This window comes from Polypterus senegalus, chromosome 1, assembly GCF_016835505.1.
Source record: "Polypterus senegalus isolate Bchr_013 chromosome 1, ASM1683550v1, whole genome shotgun sequence".
NCBI lineage: Eukaryota > Metazoa > Chordata > Cladistia > Polypteriformes > Polypteridae > Polypterus > Polypterus senegalus.
The window spans coordinates 200440902-200462879 of NC_053154.1; the positions used below are offsets into that span (position 1 = coordinate 200440902).

Below are 21978 nucleotides of genomic sequence, written 5' to 3' on the forward strand. Positions count from 1 at the left end.
ATGAAATCTGCATTTCCATAAAGTTCATCAGCAGCAGGAAGCATGAAGTGCTCTAAAACTTCCTGGTAGACGGCGGCGTTGACCTTGGACCTCAGAAAACACAATGGACCAACACCAGCAGATGACATAGCACTCCAAACCATCACTGACTGTGGAAACTTTACACTGGACCACAAGCAACGTGGATTCTGTGCCTCTCCTCTCTTCCTCCAGACTCTGGGACCTTGATTTCCAAAGGAAATGCAAAATTTACTTTCATCAGAGAACATAACTTTGGACCACTCAGCAGCAGTTTTGTCTTTAGTACAGTCGAGATGCTTCTGATGCTGTCTCTTGTTCAAGAATGGCTTGACACAAGGAATGTGACAGCTGAAACCCATGTCTTGCATACGTCTGTGCGTGGTGGTTCTTGAAGCACTGACTCCAGCTGCAGTCCACTCTTTGTGAATCTCCCCCACAGTTTTGAATGGGTTTTGTTTCACAGTCCTCTCCAGGGTGCGGTTATCCGTATTGCTTGTACACTTTTTTCTACCACATCTTGCCCTTCCCTTCGCCTCTCTATTAATGTGCTTGGACACAGAGCTCTATGAACAGCCAGCCTCTTTAGCAATGACCTTTTGTGTCTTGCCCTCCTTGTGCAAGGTGTCAATGGTCGTCTTTTGGACAACTGTCAAGTCAGCAGTCTTCCCCATGATTGTGTAGCCTACAGAACTAGACTGAGAGACCATTTAAAGGCTTTTGCAGGTGTTTTGAGTTAATTAGCTGATTAGAGTGTGGCACCAGGTGTCTTCAATATTGAACCTTTTCACAATATTCTAATTTTCCGAGATACTGAATTTGGGTATTTTATTAGTTGTCAGTTATAATCATCAAAATTAAAAGAAATAAACATTTGAAATACATCAGTCTGTGTGTAATGAATGAATCTAATATACAAGTTTCACTTTTTGAATGGAATTACTGAATTAAATCAACTTTGTCATGATATTCTAATTTTATGAACAGCACCTGTATGTATATGTGTATACAGTATATATATATATATATATATATATATATATATATATATATATATATATATATAGTGTTTTGACAGAAATGAAGACCATTGACATATTGTATAGTGCCTGGCTACAACTGTGTGGGGACCTCTAATTGAAAAGGGCCAGATTGGGCATACATTTGTCCACATAAATTTTTTTTATCACAGCACAGCTAAAGCCAACATTAGGAGATACATTAAAATTTTTATTAAGAAATAAGCAGGATATTAAACCTGTAATACAACATCAGAAGATGGTCATCAGGACACCCCTGAGGACTTTCCAAACATTATTTATAACTAGTGAACAATCAGGTCCGAATTAATTTGTCACCTTAAAAACAAACAAGCGCTTAAATCACCATGTACAGTAATTCTGTTACAACAGTGTTTTCTGCTTGATAACACCTGATCAGTTCAAGTTGACATCATTGTGATGGGTGTACACCTGAATTCACAGGAATAAAAGAACATTTTATAGCATATTAGGTCAGAATTTTAACTGTTGTTCCCTCCAAACTATGCGGTCTTCATAGTCTGAATCAGAATGAGTTTTTTATTCCCCTGGATAGTCTGCTGGCCATCCCATTTCAGCAATGCGTCCTTGTGGAGTTTAGGTTTAGTTGGGTACTCTTTTATATTTTGGCTGCTGGAGCTCACTTTCTTCTGTGTGTCTACTGGCTGCATGTCATTACGTGGTTTGATCCTAATCATATGTTAAATAATATAAGACAGTTCACATTCCTGATAGCTCTTTGAATAGTTAGATTTCTACCATTAAAATCCGCTTCAGATTCAATCTTCCCATATCAAATATGTTTAGCACCATTTTGGTCAAATACACTATTAACTTTAGCATCTCTTCCCCCATAAAACGTAATATATATTTACTGCTCAAACAATCTTCATTATCTTAATATCATACAGTATTGTAATATTATTATGATCTGTAGTGAGTATACAGCAGGTTGAGACAAACCAGGAGAGATGGAGGTACACACTGGAGAGAAGGGAATGAAAGTCAGTAGGAGTAAGATGGAGTACATGTGCGTGAATGAGAATTTGGTGCATGGAGCGTAGGTGGTGAAGGTAAAAAAATGTAAATACTTTGGTCCAAAGCAACAGAGAGAGAGTGTGGCAGAGGGGAGAAAAACAGCAGTGAGACCATCTATGTTGTATGGTTTGGAGATGGTGGCACTGACAAAAACACAGGAGGCAGAGCTGAAGAGTCAAAGATGCTATGAATTTTGCTCAGAGTAACAAGGGTAGACAGGATTAGGGAGGAGTATATTGGAGAGGCAATACTGGTATGACAGTTTGGAAACCAAGTGAAAGAGGCTAGATTGAGACAGTTTGGGTAAATGCGGAGGAGAGATGAGGGGTATACCGGGAAATTAATGAAACCACCAAGCAAGAGGAAAAAAAGGAGGTTTATGGATGTGGTGAGGGAGGACAGGCAGTCAGTGTGGCAAGTAATGATGCAAAAGACAGGGATAGATGGAGACGAGTGATCAGACATGGCGGCCACTAAATGGGAGCAGCCGAAAAAAAAACAACATCATATAAAGTTACCCAATATTGGTGTAATAATTTCACATCCATGCAATGGGTTATCCCAGATGGGTTTCTGCCTTGCACTCAGTGTTGCCAGAATTGGCTCAAGTTCTCACACTAATTTTAGGTTGTGCAGGCTTGACAATGAATGTATGTATATACAAGATGTATTTCAAATAACTACACTCTCAAAATCTCTTGAAGAATTTGCAGGAAATGTCACAAAAACAATTATGATAAAAGGAGTCTTAAAATTAAAAATAATGATCTTATAAATGGTAGAAATTTTATGTAAAAGGAGTAACCTTTGGGAAGCAACTTTCAGCCGTAGCACTTGGGTCATGCAGCAGAAATGATTTCTAGTATTATACTTGTAGCAAAAGCATGCTGGCATCACTCCAATGATTCAATAGAAGAAGTGCCCACCATTTCTCTGCCATTTGAAAAAGTGCTTTGCATGAATGTGGTCTTGAGTTCTTTTTTTATGACTATTTCAATATCCACAAAGACTGTAGGAGGAAAATTAAAATTACTTTATAATAATTGCAAATGGACCACATCTTTCCCATTTTTAGTAAACCATGGTGCAAAAGAGAGTGGGGCAGGTTGATACAAAAATAAACAAGTACAGAACTTAAGCATACGCCACAAAAAAGCTGTTAAACCTCCTTCAGTTCTATACACAGAACAGTCTGGGTGCTTGATGTATTAGAATGGGAATGTGAGATGCAATGCCATTATTTAAAAACACATAATATATTGTGCACTTTTTGAGTCAGGTATAAATCCCTACAAAGTGGTTGAAACACATACCCTGTAAGGTAGGTATATCCGTCAGTTATCTTTTTTTAGGTTAGTGTCCATTAGCTTTGCACAACATAATAAATCAACATTTGTCTACTTGTCCTTACAAAATGTGCTATGCCATGGTGAATGGATACAGATAACAATTTTTAAGTCTTGCCATAAAAGTCCCATGAGACTAAAGGTCAGGACTCTGATTGGGACTCTTGATTTATCATCACTATAGTTTGGCTTTGGAGCTCATGAATGTCTTTCAGTTTTCTGGCTTCTGTTAATGGGGCAAAGAGTGTTTGCTTTTTTAAATATATATATTTTATTTTCCTTTATAACAATCCTTACCTCTTATTAATCATGACTGCTAGTCTTTGATGTTTACAAGTATCCCCATAACATCACTAATGCTCCCACCATCACTACCCTTTTGCTTTGTGGACTATGTAACCAGTTTGTAAAAGGTGTTCTGCACAACATTTTTTTGGGGTAAGTGCTGCTTATACTTTATTACTATATCTAAACTGAGAAACAAATAAGGATTCTGTATTCTGAATTTGAATTCAACAGTGTGCTTATAATGTGGCCACCAGTAGCACTGCTAACAAAATGGTACAGACTCCATCTGCAGTTTCTGCATGATCAAATTTTTTTTTTACCCAGTACCAGCACATTCATGTATTAAAGTGGCCAAGGTATGAATTTTTGGCTATGATGAATCACATGAGAGGGACTTATTCCAGATTAAACACTTGACAGTTAAGTTGGTGGCAATGATGAAACCACACATCTTAACCTCCATTCCCCACAGTCCTTGACATCCTTTGTGTTGAGACCCAGACTTTTCACATCATCCAACAACACCTCCAGCTACAAGTTCACCAGCATCCCCCGGCCTCATTCCCAGTACTTCTATCATGACGCACCTCTTCAACCAATCATGCCCTACCTTTCACTTCATGTGCCTAAAATCTGCCACATTATGAGACTTTTCCAGCAATTTTAATTTGTAGTTTTTTTTTTGTTTTTTTTTTTTTAAAACATTTTATTGGATTTATTAAAATCAAACAACATTCCATATAAGCACGTCAAGTTTTACAAAACTAGGTCCAAGCCAAGTCAACTGCCACCCGTGAGAAGGAAAGCTAGGACAATACAATTAAACTTTAACAGTAGAAAGGATAAGTAAGTAAATAAACAGAATAAAAGGGGGGGAGAATCTGCTTCCTCAATTTCAATACTTATTCTAAAATGTTAAGTAGATTCTGTCATGTTTTAAAAAAGTTTTGCACAGATCCTCTGAGTATTTCATTTTTCACAATTTCAAGTAGTGTATAACATTGGTTACCACTGACTGAAAACAGGCGAGTTAGTATTCTTCCAGTTGAGCAAAATAGGTCTACGCGGCAATAGTATAGTAAAGGCAATTACAATTTGTTTGTCTTTCTCCACTTTAAGCCCATCTGGGAGTTCACCAAAACACAGCTGTTAGTGGATTAGGAAAGATTATGACACTCAGGCTGTCAGAAAGGCATTTAAAGATTTTGGTCCAAAATTATGTTAATTTGGTGCATGCCCAAAACATATGACTGAATGAGGCTAGAAACTGATTGCAATGTTCACGGGTTGGATCTTGCCCTGGAAACATTTTGGACAATTTTAACTGAGACAGATGTGCTCGACAGATGAATGATTGTATGCTTTGTACATATGGAGCTAGAGTGAATTCTGTGCATTGCTGCCTTTCACTCCTTTTCCAAAATGTTGAGTGAGAGATCCTTTTCTCAATGTACTTTGGGATCTTTGAAAGCGAGTGACTTTAAAATGTTTTTATATGTTACAGAAATGCTGTCTCAGTCCTCGAGACTGATCAATATTTTTTCCAGACTAGAAGTAGGTGGGCGGTGAGGAAAGTAGGGCAGTTTTTGTTTAAAAAAGTTTCTAATTTTGAGGTAGTAAAAGAAATGTATTGCTGGAAGGTTAAATTTGGAGTGTAATTGTTCATAGGATGCAAAGACGTTGTCTATGTACAAATCTCTAAGTGATTTAATCCCAAATGTTTTCCAGACATTAAAAGTCAAGTATGTTTGAGAGGGTGGAAAAAGGTGGTTATCGTTCAAAGGTGCCACAGATAAAAGCTTCTCTATCTTAAAAGTACTTGCTACATTGGTTCTATATTCTGAGTGAATGAAACACAATTGGGTTGTTAGTATATTGGCAATAACTTGTATTTACTGGGGTGCAAAGCAAGGAATATAAAAAAGTGCTGCAGGATTTAATTTCTATTGCTGTCCAGGCCTCTGTATGTTCATCTGTTTGTTTCAATGTCCAGGTTTTTACAGATTGTATATTTGCTGCCCAGTAATAAAACTGAAAGTTAAGTAGAGCCATGCCACCTTCTGCCTTAGGTCTTTGTAGGGTCACCCTTTGTATACGTGGATGTTTTGAATTACAAATAAATGAGGTTATGATTGAATCTAACTTCTTAAAAAAAAAAGATCTGTTGATGAATATTGGAATGCTTTGAAATAGAAGCTTAGGAAGGATATTCATCTTGGCAATGGTAATTCTTCCAGCAAAAGTGAAGTGAAGGGTAGACCCATCTATGCAAGTCTTGCTAGTTTTTCCAAGCAGTGAAATTTTGTTGATAAAGTGCTTTATGTTTACTTGTGATGTTTACCCCTAGGTATTTAAACTGATCTGCAATGATAAAAGGGAAGGTGTGTAGCAGTGCTACAAGAATTTGAAACTGCAACTCACAGCAGTCTCTCGTGCTGGGGCTGTTGGGGTCAGAGGAGGTCAGCGCGGCTTTTAAAAGGGGCGCCGGTAACCAAAGGAGAAAAAGGTTTTTGTAATTTGTGTTTCAAGTTCCTGTCTGTCTGCCTCCTGTTGGGTTACCTGTACTTATTAGTTTTGTCCTGGATCGGTTCATGGTTGGGGTCTAGGTTATCTGCCATCTGTCTGTGTACATGAGGACTGCAAGTGGATTCATGGCCATCCTGCAAAGAAATGAGTGCTCCAAAACCCGTCCACCCGTCTTCACCATTTCAGGAACTACTGGTAGGACTATCTTTACATTCCCATTCAACATGCGGATCTCTGGACTCTTTTCATCATTATATTTCATCCGTTGCCATTTTTCATGGACTTTACTGTATGTGTTTTGTTTGTACTTTGTTGTATTTAATGTATAATCTCTGTAAGGGGAACAGGGGTGGTATTGTTGTTTTCATTTATTTCATTACATTCTTTATTTGCTGTTTGATTACCGGTTTGCTTTGTTTTTGTCTCTGTTTGCGAGTGCGTATGGGTTGGCCTAGGCTGGGTGTGTCCCTGGAATCTCCACCATAAAAATAAATAAATCACTGTCTTCTCAATGGTGTGAATCTTAGCAGCACGGGGCCGCTACAGGTGTCCAATCTAATGTGTGCTGGAGAGTTCACTGGAAAGAGCATACTTTTATTCAAATTAATTCTGAGACCAGAAATCTTTTGAAATTCTGTTAGTGCTGCTAGGACTGCAGGCACAGTGTTTTGTGGATCTGATATAGTACCATATCATCTGCATATAGTGAAATTTTCTGTTCAAGTCCTTCTCTGATAATACCCTTTATCTCATAAGCATTTCAACAGTGAACTGCCATTGGCTCTGTGGCGATTGCAAAAAGCAATGGTGACAAGGGGAATCCTTGTCTAGTACCATGTTCTATTTTGAAGTAGTCTGAAACAATATTGTTAATACAAACTGAAGCTTCTGGTATACAGAAGTTTAATCAAATGCATATACAGTGCATCCGGAAAGTATTCACAGCGCATCACTTTTTCCACATTTTGTTATGTTACAGCCTTATTCCAAGATGGATTAAATTCATTTTTTTCCTCAGAATTCTACACACAACACCCCATAATGACAACGTGAAAAAAGTTTACTTGAGGTTTTTGCAAATTTATTAAAAATAAAAAAAAATGGAGAAATCACATGTACATAAGTATTCACAGCCTTTGCTCAATACTTTGTTGATGCACCTTTGGCAACAATTACAGCCTCAAGTCTTTTTGAATATGATGCCACAAGCTTGGCACACATATCCTTAGCCAGTTTCGCCCATTCCTCTTTGCAGCATCTCTCAAGCTCCATCAGGTTGGATGGGAAGCGTCTGGGCATAGCCATTTTAAGATCTCTTCAGAGATGTTCAATCGGATTCAAGTCTGGGCTGTGGCTGGGCCACTCAAGGACATTCACAGAGTTGTCCTGAAGCCACTCCTTTGATATCCTGGCTGTGCGCTTAGGGTCGTTGTCCTGCTGAAAGATGAAGCGTTGCCCCAGTCTGAGGTCAAGAGCACTCAGGAGCAGGTTTTCAACCAGGATGTCTCTGTACATTGCTCCAGTCATCTTTCCCATTATCCTGACTAGACTCCCAGTTCCTGCCGCTGAAAAACATCCCCACAGCATGATGCTGCCACCACCATGCTTTACTTGTGGGATGGTATTGGCCTGGTGATGAGCGGTGCCTGGTTTCCTCCAAAGTGACACCTGGCATTCACACCAAAGAGTTCAATCTTTGTCTCATCAGACCAGAGAATTTTGTTTCTCATGGTCTGAGAGTCCTTCAGGTGCCTTTTGGCAAACTCCAGGTGGGCTGCCATGTGCCTTTTACTAAGGAGTGGCTTCCGTCTGGCCACTCTACCATACAGGCATGATTTGGTGGATTGCTGCAGAGATGGTTAACCTTCTGGAAGGTTCTCCTCTCTCCACAGAGGACCTCTGGAGCTCTGACAGAGTGACCATCGGGTCCCCTTTTCCCCTGATTGCGCAGTTTAGATGGCCGGCCAGCTCTAGGAAGAGTCCTGGTGGTTTTGAACTTCTTCCACTTATGGATGATGAAGGCCACTGTGCTCATTGTGACCTTCAAAGCAGCAAAAATGTTTCTGTAACCTTCCCCAGATTGCCTCAAGACAATCCTGTCTCGGAGGTCTACAGACAATTCCTTTGACTTCCTACTTGGTTTGTGCTCTGACATGAACTGTCAACTGTGGGACCTTATATAGACAGGTGTGTGCCTTTCCAAATCATGTCCAATCAACTGAATTTACCACAGGTGGAATCCAATTAAGCTGTAGAAACATCTCAAGGATGATCAGGGGAAACAGGATTCACCTGAGCTCAATTTGGACCTTCATGTCAAAGGCTGTGAATACTTATGTACATGTGCTTTCTAAATTTTTTTATTTTTAATAAATTTGCAAAAACCTCAAGTAAACTTTTTTCATATTGTCATTATGGGGTGTTGTGTGTAGAATTCTGAGGATAAAAATGAATTTAATAGATTTTGGTATAAGGCTGTAACATAACAAAATGTGGAAAAGGTGATGCGCTGTGAATACTTTCCGGATGCACTGTATGTTCAGGCCAAACACTAATTTTTCCAATGTGGTGAATAAGTAGTTCCATTTAACCATATCAAATGCTTTTTCTGCATCCAACGATAATATCATCTCCGGCGTGTTAGACTTTGTGGGTGAATATATTACATTAAACAGGCGACGAAGATTGGAAGCCAAGTGTCTGCCTTTCATAAATCCAGTTTGGTCTTGTGATATTATCGAAGGAAGGACTTTCTCAATCCTACTGGCAAGGACTTTGGAGAGTATCTTAACATTGTTATTCAGAAGTGAGATTGGTCTGTATGATGCACATTGTAATAAGTCCTTATTTTTCTTAGGAAATACATTAATTAATACTTGGCAAAAGGTCTGAGGTAGAATTGTCTGTAGCTTCTGTAAATGTTGCTAATAAAAGTGGAGCTAACTTAATTGAGAATTTTTTATAAAATTTGCAGGTTAACCATCAGCACCTGCTGCTTTCCCACTCTGAAGTGAGATCATAGCATCTAGTAATTCTGATATTGCCTGAGGTTTGTCGAGTTCTTCTGCACCGAGAGTATCTAGTTGTGGTATCTATAATGCATCCAAAAACACCTTGTGTCTCGTCTTCTTTAATCTGAGTAAAATATAAGGCCTTATAGTAGTCTCTAAATGTATGCATTATATTTTTATGGTCAATGATTTTGTTCTGTCTGTATTGGTAATTGCTGGGATTGCACTGCAAACTTCCTACTTGTGGATTTGTTGAGCCATGATCTTGTTAGCCTTCTCTCCATGTTCATGGTAATGATGTTGTGATTTAAAAATTAGTTGTTCTGTTTCTTTTGTTGTCAAGATGTTTTTTTTTTTAAGAGACAAATACATCCTAAATTTGCTTGGATATAAACATACAATTCTTGTCTGCTAATAACATTGGGTTAGATAAATATATACGGCATAGTGATTTAAGCTACATGATCAAAGGGGCGTGGTAGGAGATAACAGTAGCATCATACTTACAAGATTTAATCGTGGGCAAGAAATTGTTATCTGTGAAGAAATAATCAATTCTTGAGTAACAGTGATGCGCAGGTGAGTAGAAGGAATATAGTCTTGCGTTTGAGTTTAAGAATCTCCAGAGGTCTTAATTTGTAGCCTCCATTTACATAATCTTAGAAAGTCGAAGGCAGTTGGTGGTGTGTTCCTGTCTTACCAATTACCTTATGTGACATACGCAATTACTCACTCCCAATTAGTCTGCAATTCACTATGACAGAATCAAACAGGTTTGATTTTGTCTTTACTCATAGGAATGGGCTGTGTGAATCAGAGCTGACAACCAGTGAATTCTCATTTGGAAGTAAAAATTCACATAATGCAACAATGAGGAAGAAAGAACATGAGTGTTTTGATCATGACAAACAGAAGAGAAGCTCATCTGTCTGATGTCTTGTGTTTAATGTACAAAAACAAAATGGAAAACAGAAAAGAAGGGATGTGACTGCAGCTGAACTAATCACAACTACTGTATTTGACATGATATAGCTATAAGATTACAGATTGTGATTGGCAATTCAGACATACAGTACTCCACATCAAAAAGTCTTGTGATGTGACATCCACTTAAGCAACCTTAGTCTGTTTCTACTCAACATAACAACAATTACATTCACGTCAAGTCTTTCACTTAACTCAGCATCAATTTTCCGCTCGCTCCTTGGAACTCCACATGTCCAACTAATCATTGTCATCTCTATTTTTTCCAGCTTTATTTCTTGTTTTGCTCTCACCAGTCATACCACACTCCCACAGAGCACACCATTTCACAAACATTTTCTTTCAGTGTTAAAGGGAATCCTTTAGAAGTGCGAGTTTGGAAGACAGTTCTTTGAGTTTCCTCCATGTACCTCTCAACCTGGCTCTCATTCCCGCAACAGCATATCAACCTGCACTCAACACATCACAGTAGCACAACTTACATATTTGTCTCAAAAACAAACTGCTATAGTTGTATAGTTGCTAGGGTTTATTTATAAAGCTAAACTGGACGCGGTTCATTGCAAATCATCTAACTTTGGAACAGATGAACAGTATACAGCCCAGTCAAATATAATATAATGTCTATCAAATTTAGACAGTTGCCAACAAGTATTCCAATATCTTATTAAACATAGTACTGTATATTAGGGCAAACATTTCTCCAGAAGGTGTTATCTGGTAAGGAGTTAAGGTCAAGCACTGTTCTCCAAATAAGTGGTTTTGCAGTGCCTCTCAGCTTAAATGCTTGTAAAAAATGTTCTGAAGGAGGAATCTTGTTCAGCACACTGTATAACCAATGTGTTATGTTTTTAAATGAAAAGGAACAGCTCAAACAATTACTTTAAAAACACACACACAAACAATAGGACTTGCCTGAAATGTGCCAAGCTATAAAACATAGGTTGCTTGTAGAAGGTGTCTTTTGTGGCATCTACAATGACTGGGCTATCTACATAATTTTTCACCCAGTTAGGCCCTCCAGTGAGGTCCAGAGCCAAGTTCCAGTCTGTCCACCCTGTCACAAAGTTGTTTAGGTCCTAGATTGAAAAGCAGAAGACTGTAATGAATATATAGAGTGGTGCAATTAGTAATGGAAACCAAAGTGAAAGCATAGTCAACTCTAAACCATACAAGAGGAATTGCTGAATAACAGTTATTCTAAATAACATTTACACCAGGCTCAGAACTGCTGTAGACATGCATCCAGTGACATCAATCTTTTCTTATTAGCAAACTAATATGTTTTGAGAACACATAACTGTGTGTACTCTCTAAATCAGAGTGGACATCTTCTGCATCACAAAATGAATATTTGTTACAATACCTTTGACACAGTTTATTCTTCTTGCTTGTGACATTCTAGTGTTTTGATCGTGTGTTAGTGGGATGTTCTACACTGCTCTACAACATCAACTGCAACTGGTTCCACAAAGAATTATGATCACAGTCATTCCCAATTCATGTGGCAAAACAGAAGTATAAATACTCCTTCACATTAGCAAGGTAAAAAGAAAACATTCAGTACATGCACTGTACCTTCATTAGTATCGATTACCCACCTCAAGGATATCATGGGCATACTTTTCTGCCCGTTTCCAACAGCCCAGACGTATTCCCTTTTCCCAAAGGTATGATCCCGTACATGCTTCTGTAGAAAACAAGTAGTAATCTGGGAAGATGCTGTGAGTAGGAGCGAGGGTGAGCCTAGCTGGAGCGATGCTGTCAAAATACCAGTGGACAGCAATTCCATGAATATACCGTGCAGCTTTCAGATCACTTAGTACCTAAAGCATGAAGGGGGAAAAAACTATGATCAGAAGATGGCCTAAGGAAATATCAAAGCAGCACCAAGTAGGCCAGCAGACCAAATAGACTAAATGAAGTATTTTTTATTAGTCACAAACAGTTTTCAAAGCAGATATTTACCCAATTACCATATACAATGATACCTTGAGATACAAGTTTCATTTGTTCCGTGACCGAGCTCGTAAGTCAAAATGCTCGTATCTCAAATCAGTTTTTCCCATTGAAATTAATTCAAATGAGATTAATTCATGCCAGCCCCCAAAAAACCAACCCATTTTTTTGTTAAATGTTTTCAACATAAAAATGAATTTATAATGAACAAATATTGTATACAAACAAAATAAAACCCAATACATAAAAGAGAATCTAAAGAAATAAACAGATGTTGGCAGAGCTGATTAGCGTATTATAATGTTTTTTTTCTTTCACTTCACTTTAGCTTAACTTAATTTACTTCACTTGTTTTTTTCTTTTTTGCCACGGTTTCGTCACTTTCATTGTCAGGGGCGTTTCAATAGAAACCTGTCCATGAAGCTTTGTTTAGTCCTCCCCTTTAGAATGTTTCTGAAATGAGTTAGGCAAGTGTCATTAAATAGCGCCGCTGCATGATCGGTTGCAGCTTTTTCAGGGTTTCTTTTCAATAAAGCCAAGTGTTAGGCAAGTGTCATTAAATAGCGCAGCTGCACAACCAGTTGTAATTTTTCCAGTGCGTTTCTATTCTTTAAAGTTTGAAAATTTTCCCACATTGCAAACACTTCCTTTATCTCACTTGAAGAGATAACCTCCTCCGCCTCTGGCTCCTCTGCGATACCAATCTCCTGCAGAACCTCCATATATTGCTGTATCTGTAGTTCTGTCAACTCCTCCGTCGTCAGTTCCTCGGAATGTGCGGCGACAAGCTCTTTGATGACTCGTATTTCGAATTTTGACTCGTAACTCAAGGCAAAGAAATCGACCTAGTGACTGCTCGTATCTCAAAAAATTCGTACATTGGGGCACTCGTATCTCAAGGTACCACCGTACTACATTAGGTTTACTCACCTGTAAAGATGTTTCTTTCATTTGGAGGTCAGCATCACATTGGCTGCAGTTTCTGGCTCTCCGATTACTGGTGGAAGGAGAGCACTTTCATGAAGTCCAATTCAAGTTTATTTAAAACTAGCAAAATACCTTCAGTGGCTAAGTACTGCCTTAAAATTTTTATTAAGAAGAAAATTAAACCTTTTTAAACTGAGGGAAAATATACTAATAATTATTTGTTAAGGATCTCTTTGTATACCACATTGCGAGTTCGGCCTTCCGGTTGTAATATGACCAAGCTGTGCGCTGAGCTTACTCTTGGGCATGCAACGTACAGTTGGCCATGTGAACACTAATCTTGTTTCAGATCTCACAGCTTGGATCGCTGCTGTCATAATCGGTTTGAGTTTCATGGTTTGTTTCAATTACGACAGTATTTGTAGGACTTGTGTTGAAGAGACATTCGGCATCTGTCAAGCGTTGTAAGTATACAACCGGTTTCATCGATAACTTCACATCCAGCTTTTGAGAGTTTAAACATTCATAAACATCAAAGTGTCCACTACTGAAATCGTCACCTGTCAATCTAAGATGTTTAAGAGGCATTGGCGGTTGTCGAAAGGTGTAAAATATTTGGCCATTTTGGTACACTTGAAAGGGACAGCCGAACAATTCAGCGGCAATCATCAACTCACATGCAGATGCATAGGTGAAGGGCTTAAGTATTTCAGTGCTCCTGTGTAGTATTATCTCCTGTACCGTCATCGGTCCACACCTTGAACCTATCCCAATCATTCAATACATAAGATACAATGTTCCTCCGGATATCAAGAGTGAGTCTGATATGGCCGTGCAATATGTAACAAAGAGAATGGAAAAGGTATGTGCCATCTCCGGGCATGGAAACCACTCGGTAAGTGACAGTTCTTTGATTGATGGTGATCACCTAAATAGACATGTTAATGGGGGTACGGTTGGAATGATAAAGGAAATGGGTACCTGAACAATGTAAAGCAAGTCTAAAATACCTACGCAATAACTATAATCGTAATAAATGAACAATAAAACAGCGGAGAAGCCGTGGATTAAATTAAAAGGCTGTAGTTATCAGCAGGGAGACATGAATCCCGTGGTGAAAGAAGGAAGGGAATATAGAGACTGAAGTGACGGACGGCCTTATATAAGCAGGCAGCCAACAACGTGGGAGGCGTTGGGATGGGGGACCCAATGCCGCCTCACACGGTGACCGAGCTGCAGGCTATGGACATATATATGTACGTAAGTAGGATCCAGTTAGCGTTGGGAACCTGCGTACCAAATTTCTTGAAGATGGGCCCATAAGTAACAAAGACCGTTGAAAAGTTCAATACGGCGGTCGACAGTGGCATCATACCACCAAAATAAGTACCAAATTTCAGCCTTCTACCTACACGGGAAGTTGGAGAATTAGTGACATTGGAAAGTTCAATATGGTGGCCGACAGTGGTGTCATACCATCGAATTAAATATGTACATTGGTTTCGGTTAGCGCAGGGAAGCCACCTACCAAATTTCGTGAAGATGGGGCCATAAATAAGAAAGTTCAACATGGCGGACTTTGTCGTCCGTTATCGACCGTTACGTGTAGAATTTCGAAATGAAACCTGCTTAACTTTTGTAAGTAAGCTGTAAGGAATAAGCCTGCCAAATTTCAGCCTTCTACTTACACGGGAAGTTGGAGAATTAGTGATGAGTCAGTGAGTGAGTGAGTGAGTCAGTGAGGGCTTTGCCTTTTATTAGTATACATTTTTAAATTTTTTTTATTGCTATTCTCAATTCATTCTTAGTTTGAGTTTAGTTTTACGAAGTTTTGACCATTTCTACTGTAGTTTTATTGTTGGTGACTTACCAAAATTAATTTTTTATTTTGAGTGTATTACCACTTACAGTACTAGGAAGATGAGGCTGGATCTGACCAGACTCCAAGATCAAGCTGTTTCTGATGAATTTGCAAGCAGTTTGTGGGAGAAATTTATGGATTGGGGTGTGACTGTAAATCCTAATGTGATGTGGGAGAACTTCCGTGACAAGACCTGAAGGTTGCCAAGGGTTGTGTGTTACTGGTGTTCCCAGATGGAGGTAATCCATCTCTCAGGGCACTCCAGATATCATTGAGAGGAGTCACGACACACAGCTTGATGGCAACTCCAGTCTGCAACAGGAACTGAGGATGCGAGGGCTCTGAGGGCAGATAAGGAGGGATTTGTTGGTGGAATCTGTGAGCAAATCTCACACCATCTATGGTCTAGTGACCCACATCCTGCTTACAGAGAAATCAAAGCATTATGCACATCTGAGTCTATTCCTCTGTGAAATGCAGTCATGGTGGCTGATGGAACAGCCCTTACGGATGACACTGCAGTTGTGACCCACTAGGTTGGCTACTCTGAGCAGCTGTTTAAAGCCGATTCTCCAGCTAGGATGTTGGATATCTCTGGGTCCACAGTTCTTGAGGCTGATCCTCCAATTAGATGTGAACCACCCAGCCTCACTGAGATTGCACAGGTGGTGAACCAGCTGAGGGTAGGGAAGGCTGCAGGGATATGTGGTATCTGGCGTGAATTTCTCCAGACTGGTGGTAAGGCTGTCCACCTGGCATTGCAAGCAATCTTGGTTTCCATTTGGGAGAATGGCATCTTCCCAACTGACTGGAAAGTGGGACTTGTCATCCCTACCTGGAAAGGGAAGAGTGATCAGTTGGATTGGGGCAACTACAGGGGGATAAAACTGCTCTCAGTAAGGGTAAGGTCCTTGCTATGGTTGTCCTTAATAGGATCTGTGATCTCTTGCTGACCTACAAGTGACTGGAACAGTCTGGTTTTATGCCTAAGAAGTCTAACATCAACCACATCCTGGGTTCTCATGAAGCACAAACAGTAATGTCGGCAGAGTTTCTTTGCAGCCTTTGTCGATTTTCGTAAAACGTTCGATTCAGTTGATCGAGCTGCCCTGTAGGATATCCTGAGATTTTCCAGGATCCCCTGTACACTGGTACTGTGAGTGCTGTGCAGAGTGGAGGCAGAACCTTTGCTTTTTTCCCCAGTTGATTCTGGGGTTTGTCACAGGTGTGTTTTTGCTCCGACTTAATGCTTGCATGGACTGGATGTTAGGCAAGGTTGTGTGGTCCAGCGGCTATAGGGTCAGCAAAGAAAGATTCACCGAGCTTGACTTTGCCGATGATGCTGTGATCTTCGGGGAGTCAATGGAAGTTCTGATCGGGGCCCTTGACAGACTCAGCAAGGAGTCCGAGTTTCTGGATATGTAAGCGTCCTGGATAAAAACCAAGATCCAGGCCTTTAATGACCTCTTGGACACAGCCATCAGCAGTGTGTCTGTCTGTGGAGAGACTGCCAACCTTGTTGAGAGGTTTACTTACCTTGGGAGTGACATTCATGTCTCTGGGGACTCTTCCAGTATATGCATATGGATTGGGAGAGCATGGGGGGGGTCATGAGGTCGCTGGAAACGGGTGTGTGGCACTCCCGATATCTATGCAAACGGACGAAGGTCCAAGTCTTTAGAGTCCTGGGGCCTCATGTATAAACGGTGCGTACGCACAGAAATGTTGCGTAAGAACTTTTCCATGTTCAAATCGCGATGTATAAAACCTACACTTGGCGTAAAGCCACGCACTTTTCCACGGTACCTCATGTCTTGTCGTACGCAAGTTCTCCGCTCGGTTTTGCAAACTGGCGGCACCCAGCGTCAAAGCAGTGCTACTGTTCTTGTGTGATTACTCATTATTTTCATGACGCGGCTTTATAAATACACAGAAACTAACCGCATATTGTTTATTAGTGTAATGCATCTGATTGTAATTAACTCGTAACAATATAATGGTCCAGGAACAGCCATAGTATTCCAAATGCCATAACTGCTTTAGCGTTGTTACTCTCACTTCTTCTTCTTCTTTCAGCTCCTCCCGTTAGGAGTTGCCACAGCGGATCATCTTTTTCCATATTTCTCTCACTGCACCACTCGGAGTATTTATATCACTGTATCTGAGTGTGAATCACAGCAGCAGCTGATCGGAAAGAGAATTATCGGTATACGGCATTAAGCACACGCTGTCTCTGCCACGCAAAACGTTTCAAAGCCTTTCCTGTACGGACCTCGCGGTTCAAAACAGTTTAATCCCAAGAACTTTAAATGCAGCCAATCAAGTGCTCCTTGTAGAACTGTTTGTACTTATAAGTACAATCACCCCACTGTAAACTTGCACTACAGTTATAATATCGCACAACCTGAGCCACTTTATAAAGCGTATTTACATATGATGAGATATCATTTTAAGGTGAAATGCAGCAAAATATGTTTGTTAAATTATACAGATAAAACTTTAACTTCATTTAAATAATCTATATTCTTCACTGGGAGTGTCTTTAAGGATAGAATAATTAAACATGTACTACGAAGATATTTCAATGTTCTTTAAACGTTTTGAAGAATCGGCGCTAAGCTTACAGATGGCTTAACGTCTATTACAGAGCTGATTGTATGGCGATCGGTTACTTGGGGAAAGAAAAGCACTGACTGCAGTGACGGCTACGCCAATATATATTGAATATAAAACAGAAAGATAAAATAACAACACAGCTAAAAACGCAGCGACAAATTTCGGCAAAAGTTAAATGCTTGTGTCATGAGCACGAGGCGGCTAGTGTCTGCAACATACGTGGCCATCCACCGTGCATAAGATACTTTACTGACATTGGCGGCGAAGGAGCCAGCCACGATTCTTCCTCTGCCCAGTGCCACCACAAGCTTAGAGCCGCCCCCGAGTACTGCTGCAATAAATTATTTCATCGAAGTGAAACATGTTTAATAACGTGCTTTAACTCCTATCATCATGAAAATGACATCACGTATACATCTCAGTATTTTAGTTATTCAGAGAGCTGTAATATCACGAATGTAATGGATTCTGTGTCCAGTTGGAGGAAGAGAGCCGGTTTAAGAAACAAGTAGTGATTCACACACATAGAGCACATAGAAAATCAAATACAAAACAAAGCATTTAACGTGCTACTTTAATTACGATGTGATTTTAGAAACTGGTTAATTAAACAATTTTAAGATGAATTTTATGATGTTCTACTTTAATGACAAAATAAACTACGTGATTAAAGTGGAAATGTCGAGATTGAAGTGGACATTTCGTGCTTTTTCCCACCGTGTGGCTTTTTCTCTGTACCCTAATAAGCTTTCATATGACACTCAGACAGTGGGCTTACAACTCGGCTTTCCACGGCGACTTTGATATGTGACTTCTTTTTTATTTCCGGCACTGTGCGATTTTGTGGATGTGAGCTTTCATGTTTCTCCAACACGCTATGCCACTCGATCAACTTCCTTTTGTTGATTATACCACGGCTTATTTGAACAAATAGTATGTTTTTCCTTTGCCTCCACTTGGTATTCGCTGAAATTCTTATGTTTCCCCCCGTGCTTTTCCCATTGTCTTTTCACAGAAGGCTGCGCTTAAGGGCAATTTATATTGATTTGCATATTCAAATAGGCGTAATTCTGGGAGGATTTGGGCGTTACATAATGCGCGTGCACGAGCGTTAGTTTTCACGCTGATTGGGATTTATGTAGCGGAAAAACGTGGAAGTTGGAGTACGCACAGATTCCTGCATCTGGATTTTTCTGTGCGTAAGCACATTTCGGCTTTTGTGCTTACGCCATGTTATAGTGCGAGTTCTACGCACGGCGTTATACATGAGGCCCTGGTGCTTCCTGTCTTCCTATATGGTTGTGAGACATAAATGCTATCCAGTGACCTGAGACAAAGACTGAACTCCTTTGGTACTGCGTCTCTTCGAAGAATCCTTCGGTACCGCTGGTTTGACTTTGTGTTGAATGAGCGGTTGCTCATGGAGACTGAATGGCACATTACTTGCATTGTGAAGGAGCGTCAGTTAAGGCATTTACGGCCATGCGGTGCGATTCCCCCTGAGGGTGGTCCAGCTCTTAGGATCCTCATTGTTTAGAACCCGATTGGCTGGACCAGGTGAAGGGGACACCCACATAACACCTGGCTGCAGCATATAGATGGTCATTTCTGGAAGGTGGGACTGGGGGTTGCTAACCAGGATCCCGAGCTGTTTTGTCGTGTGGTTGGTGCATCACGGTGTACCGGTGCAGGCTCCCCAACTGACCTGACATTATTTAAGTTAGCCAAATTAGATCTTAAACAAGGACCATTTAGTGAAGTTTAAGGAATGATTGCTGTACCTCTTTAGCCCTAGAACTGTGGCAACACGCAGCTATGCTTATAAAAGATGAAGCACTCCTTTTTGCTCCAGCCTTGTAAAGAGTTACATTCTGTATCACTCACACTTTAGGAGTGTCTGTTCATGGCTGTTTATAAATACACTAAATAGTTGCACATTCTTTTTTGAGTTTGACTGATTGAGGTGAAGACAGAACAAATTTTCTGCAGACATGAAGTACAGTTTTTCTAATCAATAGAGCCTGTCATTTTACCTTCTTTGGTAAGTAGGTATTTTTTCCACCATGTCGCACTCCTCCATATCTTTACAGATATCTTTATAAAGACAGCTTAGGTATGTTTGGGAATTCAGCAGTTTCTTTCTCTTTGAGCGCCACAAACCCAGCTGCCAACATTGATTATGCTTTTGCTCAAAATACTCCCAGACAATACTTACCCGTCAACGGTTTCCAATGTGTCCATGTTCAAAAACATGTTCTGTAGCTAACAACTACTTACGCAGTCACCTAGTATGTATAATGTTAATTAAAAAGGAGGGCAGTCAACAGTAGCAATGTCCCCACTAAAGATTAGGTTGATGAGAGCAAATATCTTAATTACCATGCGAGTACTACACACTATCATGCAATATGATTATTTATTCATGTATAATAATCTAAAAATTATGCTTTTCAGAATGCATGTTTTAATATGGCACATTTATTTAAATGATTCATGAAAGCGGAAAAGATTATACTGTATGTTACTTGTGATTTTTAGTTTATATAAAAAAAAAAACAAACAAACAAAAAAACACCCTGCAAACTGCATGGGTAGCTTAATAGCATACCCTTTTAATAAGGCACTACGTACTTTTAGATTATTAAAAAAAAAAAATCATTCAAAATTAGATTAAAAGTTTGTGTACATTGCATTCAGAAAGTAATTAGACCCCTTCACTAATTTTCAAATTGTTATGTTGCATCTTTATAATAAAACCATTTAAGATGATGTTTTCCCTCATCAAGCAACACTCACTAACTCAGACGGGATTTTAGAAAGTTCTGAAAATTTATTAAAAATTAAAAAAAAAATACAAAATCACATTGACACAAATATTCAGACCCTTGGCTCAGTACCTAGTTGAAGCACTTCTGGTAGTGATTACTTGTAGTCTTCGTAGGTATGATGTGACAAGCTTCACAGATCTTGGATTTGACGTTTTTTTGCTGCCATTTTTCTCTGCAGATCCTCTCAAGTGAAGTGGGTTTATTGTCATAACATCCAGACATCATATTGCAGCATACAGTGGTATATTTTTTATTTTACACATACACACACACATACACACACATATATATAGCATATATATACTAGGTAATTGAATAGATATTTATTTATTTATGTTTTTAATATAATTACTAACTAATAATAATAAATAAAAAAAAAAAACACTAGTACCAAGTATAACAAATGTCCTGCATATATATAAGCTACTATGAGTAGATCTGAGGATATGGTTCAGCAGTATACACAGTCAAGGGCTAGAAGCTGTTACAGAACTGTTTTGGATACTAAAGTACCTTCGGCTAGATGGTAGTGGCACAAGGAGACCTTGGGAGGTGTGAGAGCAGTCCTTCAAAATGCTACAGAATGTGGCGAGAATGGGCAGAGGTAATTTTGCCTTCTTCAGACATTGAAAGGAAATGAAGATGCTGCTGCACCTTCTTGGGTATGGAGGTGGTGTTGATTGATCAAATTAGGTCATCTGTCAGGTACAAACCAAGGAATTTGGTGATCTTGACCAATTCCACCACACAGACCTCGATATGCTGCAAGGTGCTGACAGCATGGACCTTCCTGAATTCAACCATCATCCATTTTGTCTTGTTCACATTAAGAGACAAACTGTTTCTCTTGCATCAGTCCACCAATCATATCTCCACTCCATAAGCTGACTCAAACCCATGGCAGATGAGACCCACAACTGTTGTGTCCTTCGCAAACTTAATAAATGCGTTAGGGTATTATGCACAGAACAGAAGTGGGCCAAGTACACAGTGCTCAGAATGATGGTACTGGAGATTGTGTTTCCAACGTGGATTGTCATGGGTCTTTCTTTCAGGAAGTCCAGGATCCAGTTGCACAGGGAAGTGCTGTAGCCTAGAAGACCTAACTTCCCAATGAGCTTCTGAGAGATGATGATTTTGAAACCTGAATTGATGTCAGTGAAGAGCATTCTAGAATAACTGTCTCTTTTGTCCAGATGAAGTGTAGATGCCATATTATTTACTGTGGAACAGTTCAGGTAATAGGCAAGCTGTAGGGGGTCATGTAATATGGGAAATCCAGCTTCGAAATGGTCCAACAGTAGCCTCTCAAAGCACTTCATGATGACAGTTGTGAGAGCTATAGGGCATTAGTCATTAAGGCATGGATATGATGGTGGTGATTTTGAAGTACGTGGCCTGCCTAACACAGGGAAATTTGTCAGCTCAGTCAGAGTGACTATCAGGTCCTTTATCATTACTGTTTTCACTCCCTTCTCCCACAATTTGCTCAGTTTGGGCCAGGCAGTCAGCTCAAAAGAAAAGTCACGGTTAGTC

The 21978-nt window shown here is 39.6% G+C and overlaps 1 protein-coding gene across 3 annotated transcripts in view; it reads right to left on the bottom strand.

The window, feature by feature from the left end:
* gba (glucosidase, beta, acid) overlaps positions 1–21978 on the bottom strand; it is an 81329-nt gene that overhangs the window by 14749 nt on the left and 44602 nt on the right. For all 3 annotated transcript variants that reach the window (XM_039767057.1, XM_039767048.1, XM_039767040.1), the window contains 2 exons: positions 11853–12077; positions 11167–11330 (listed from right to left, as the gene is read on the bottom strand). In XM_039767057.1, the coding sequence (XP_039622991.1) occupies positions 11167–11330; positions 11853–12077 (389 nt within the window). The remainder of the gene's footprint in view (positions 1–11166; positions 11331–11852; positions 12078–21978) is intronic.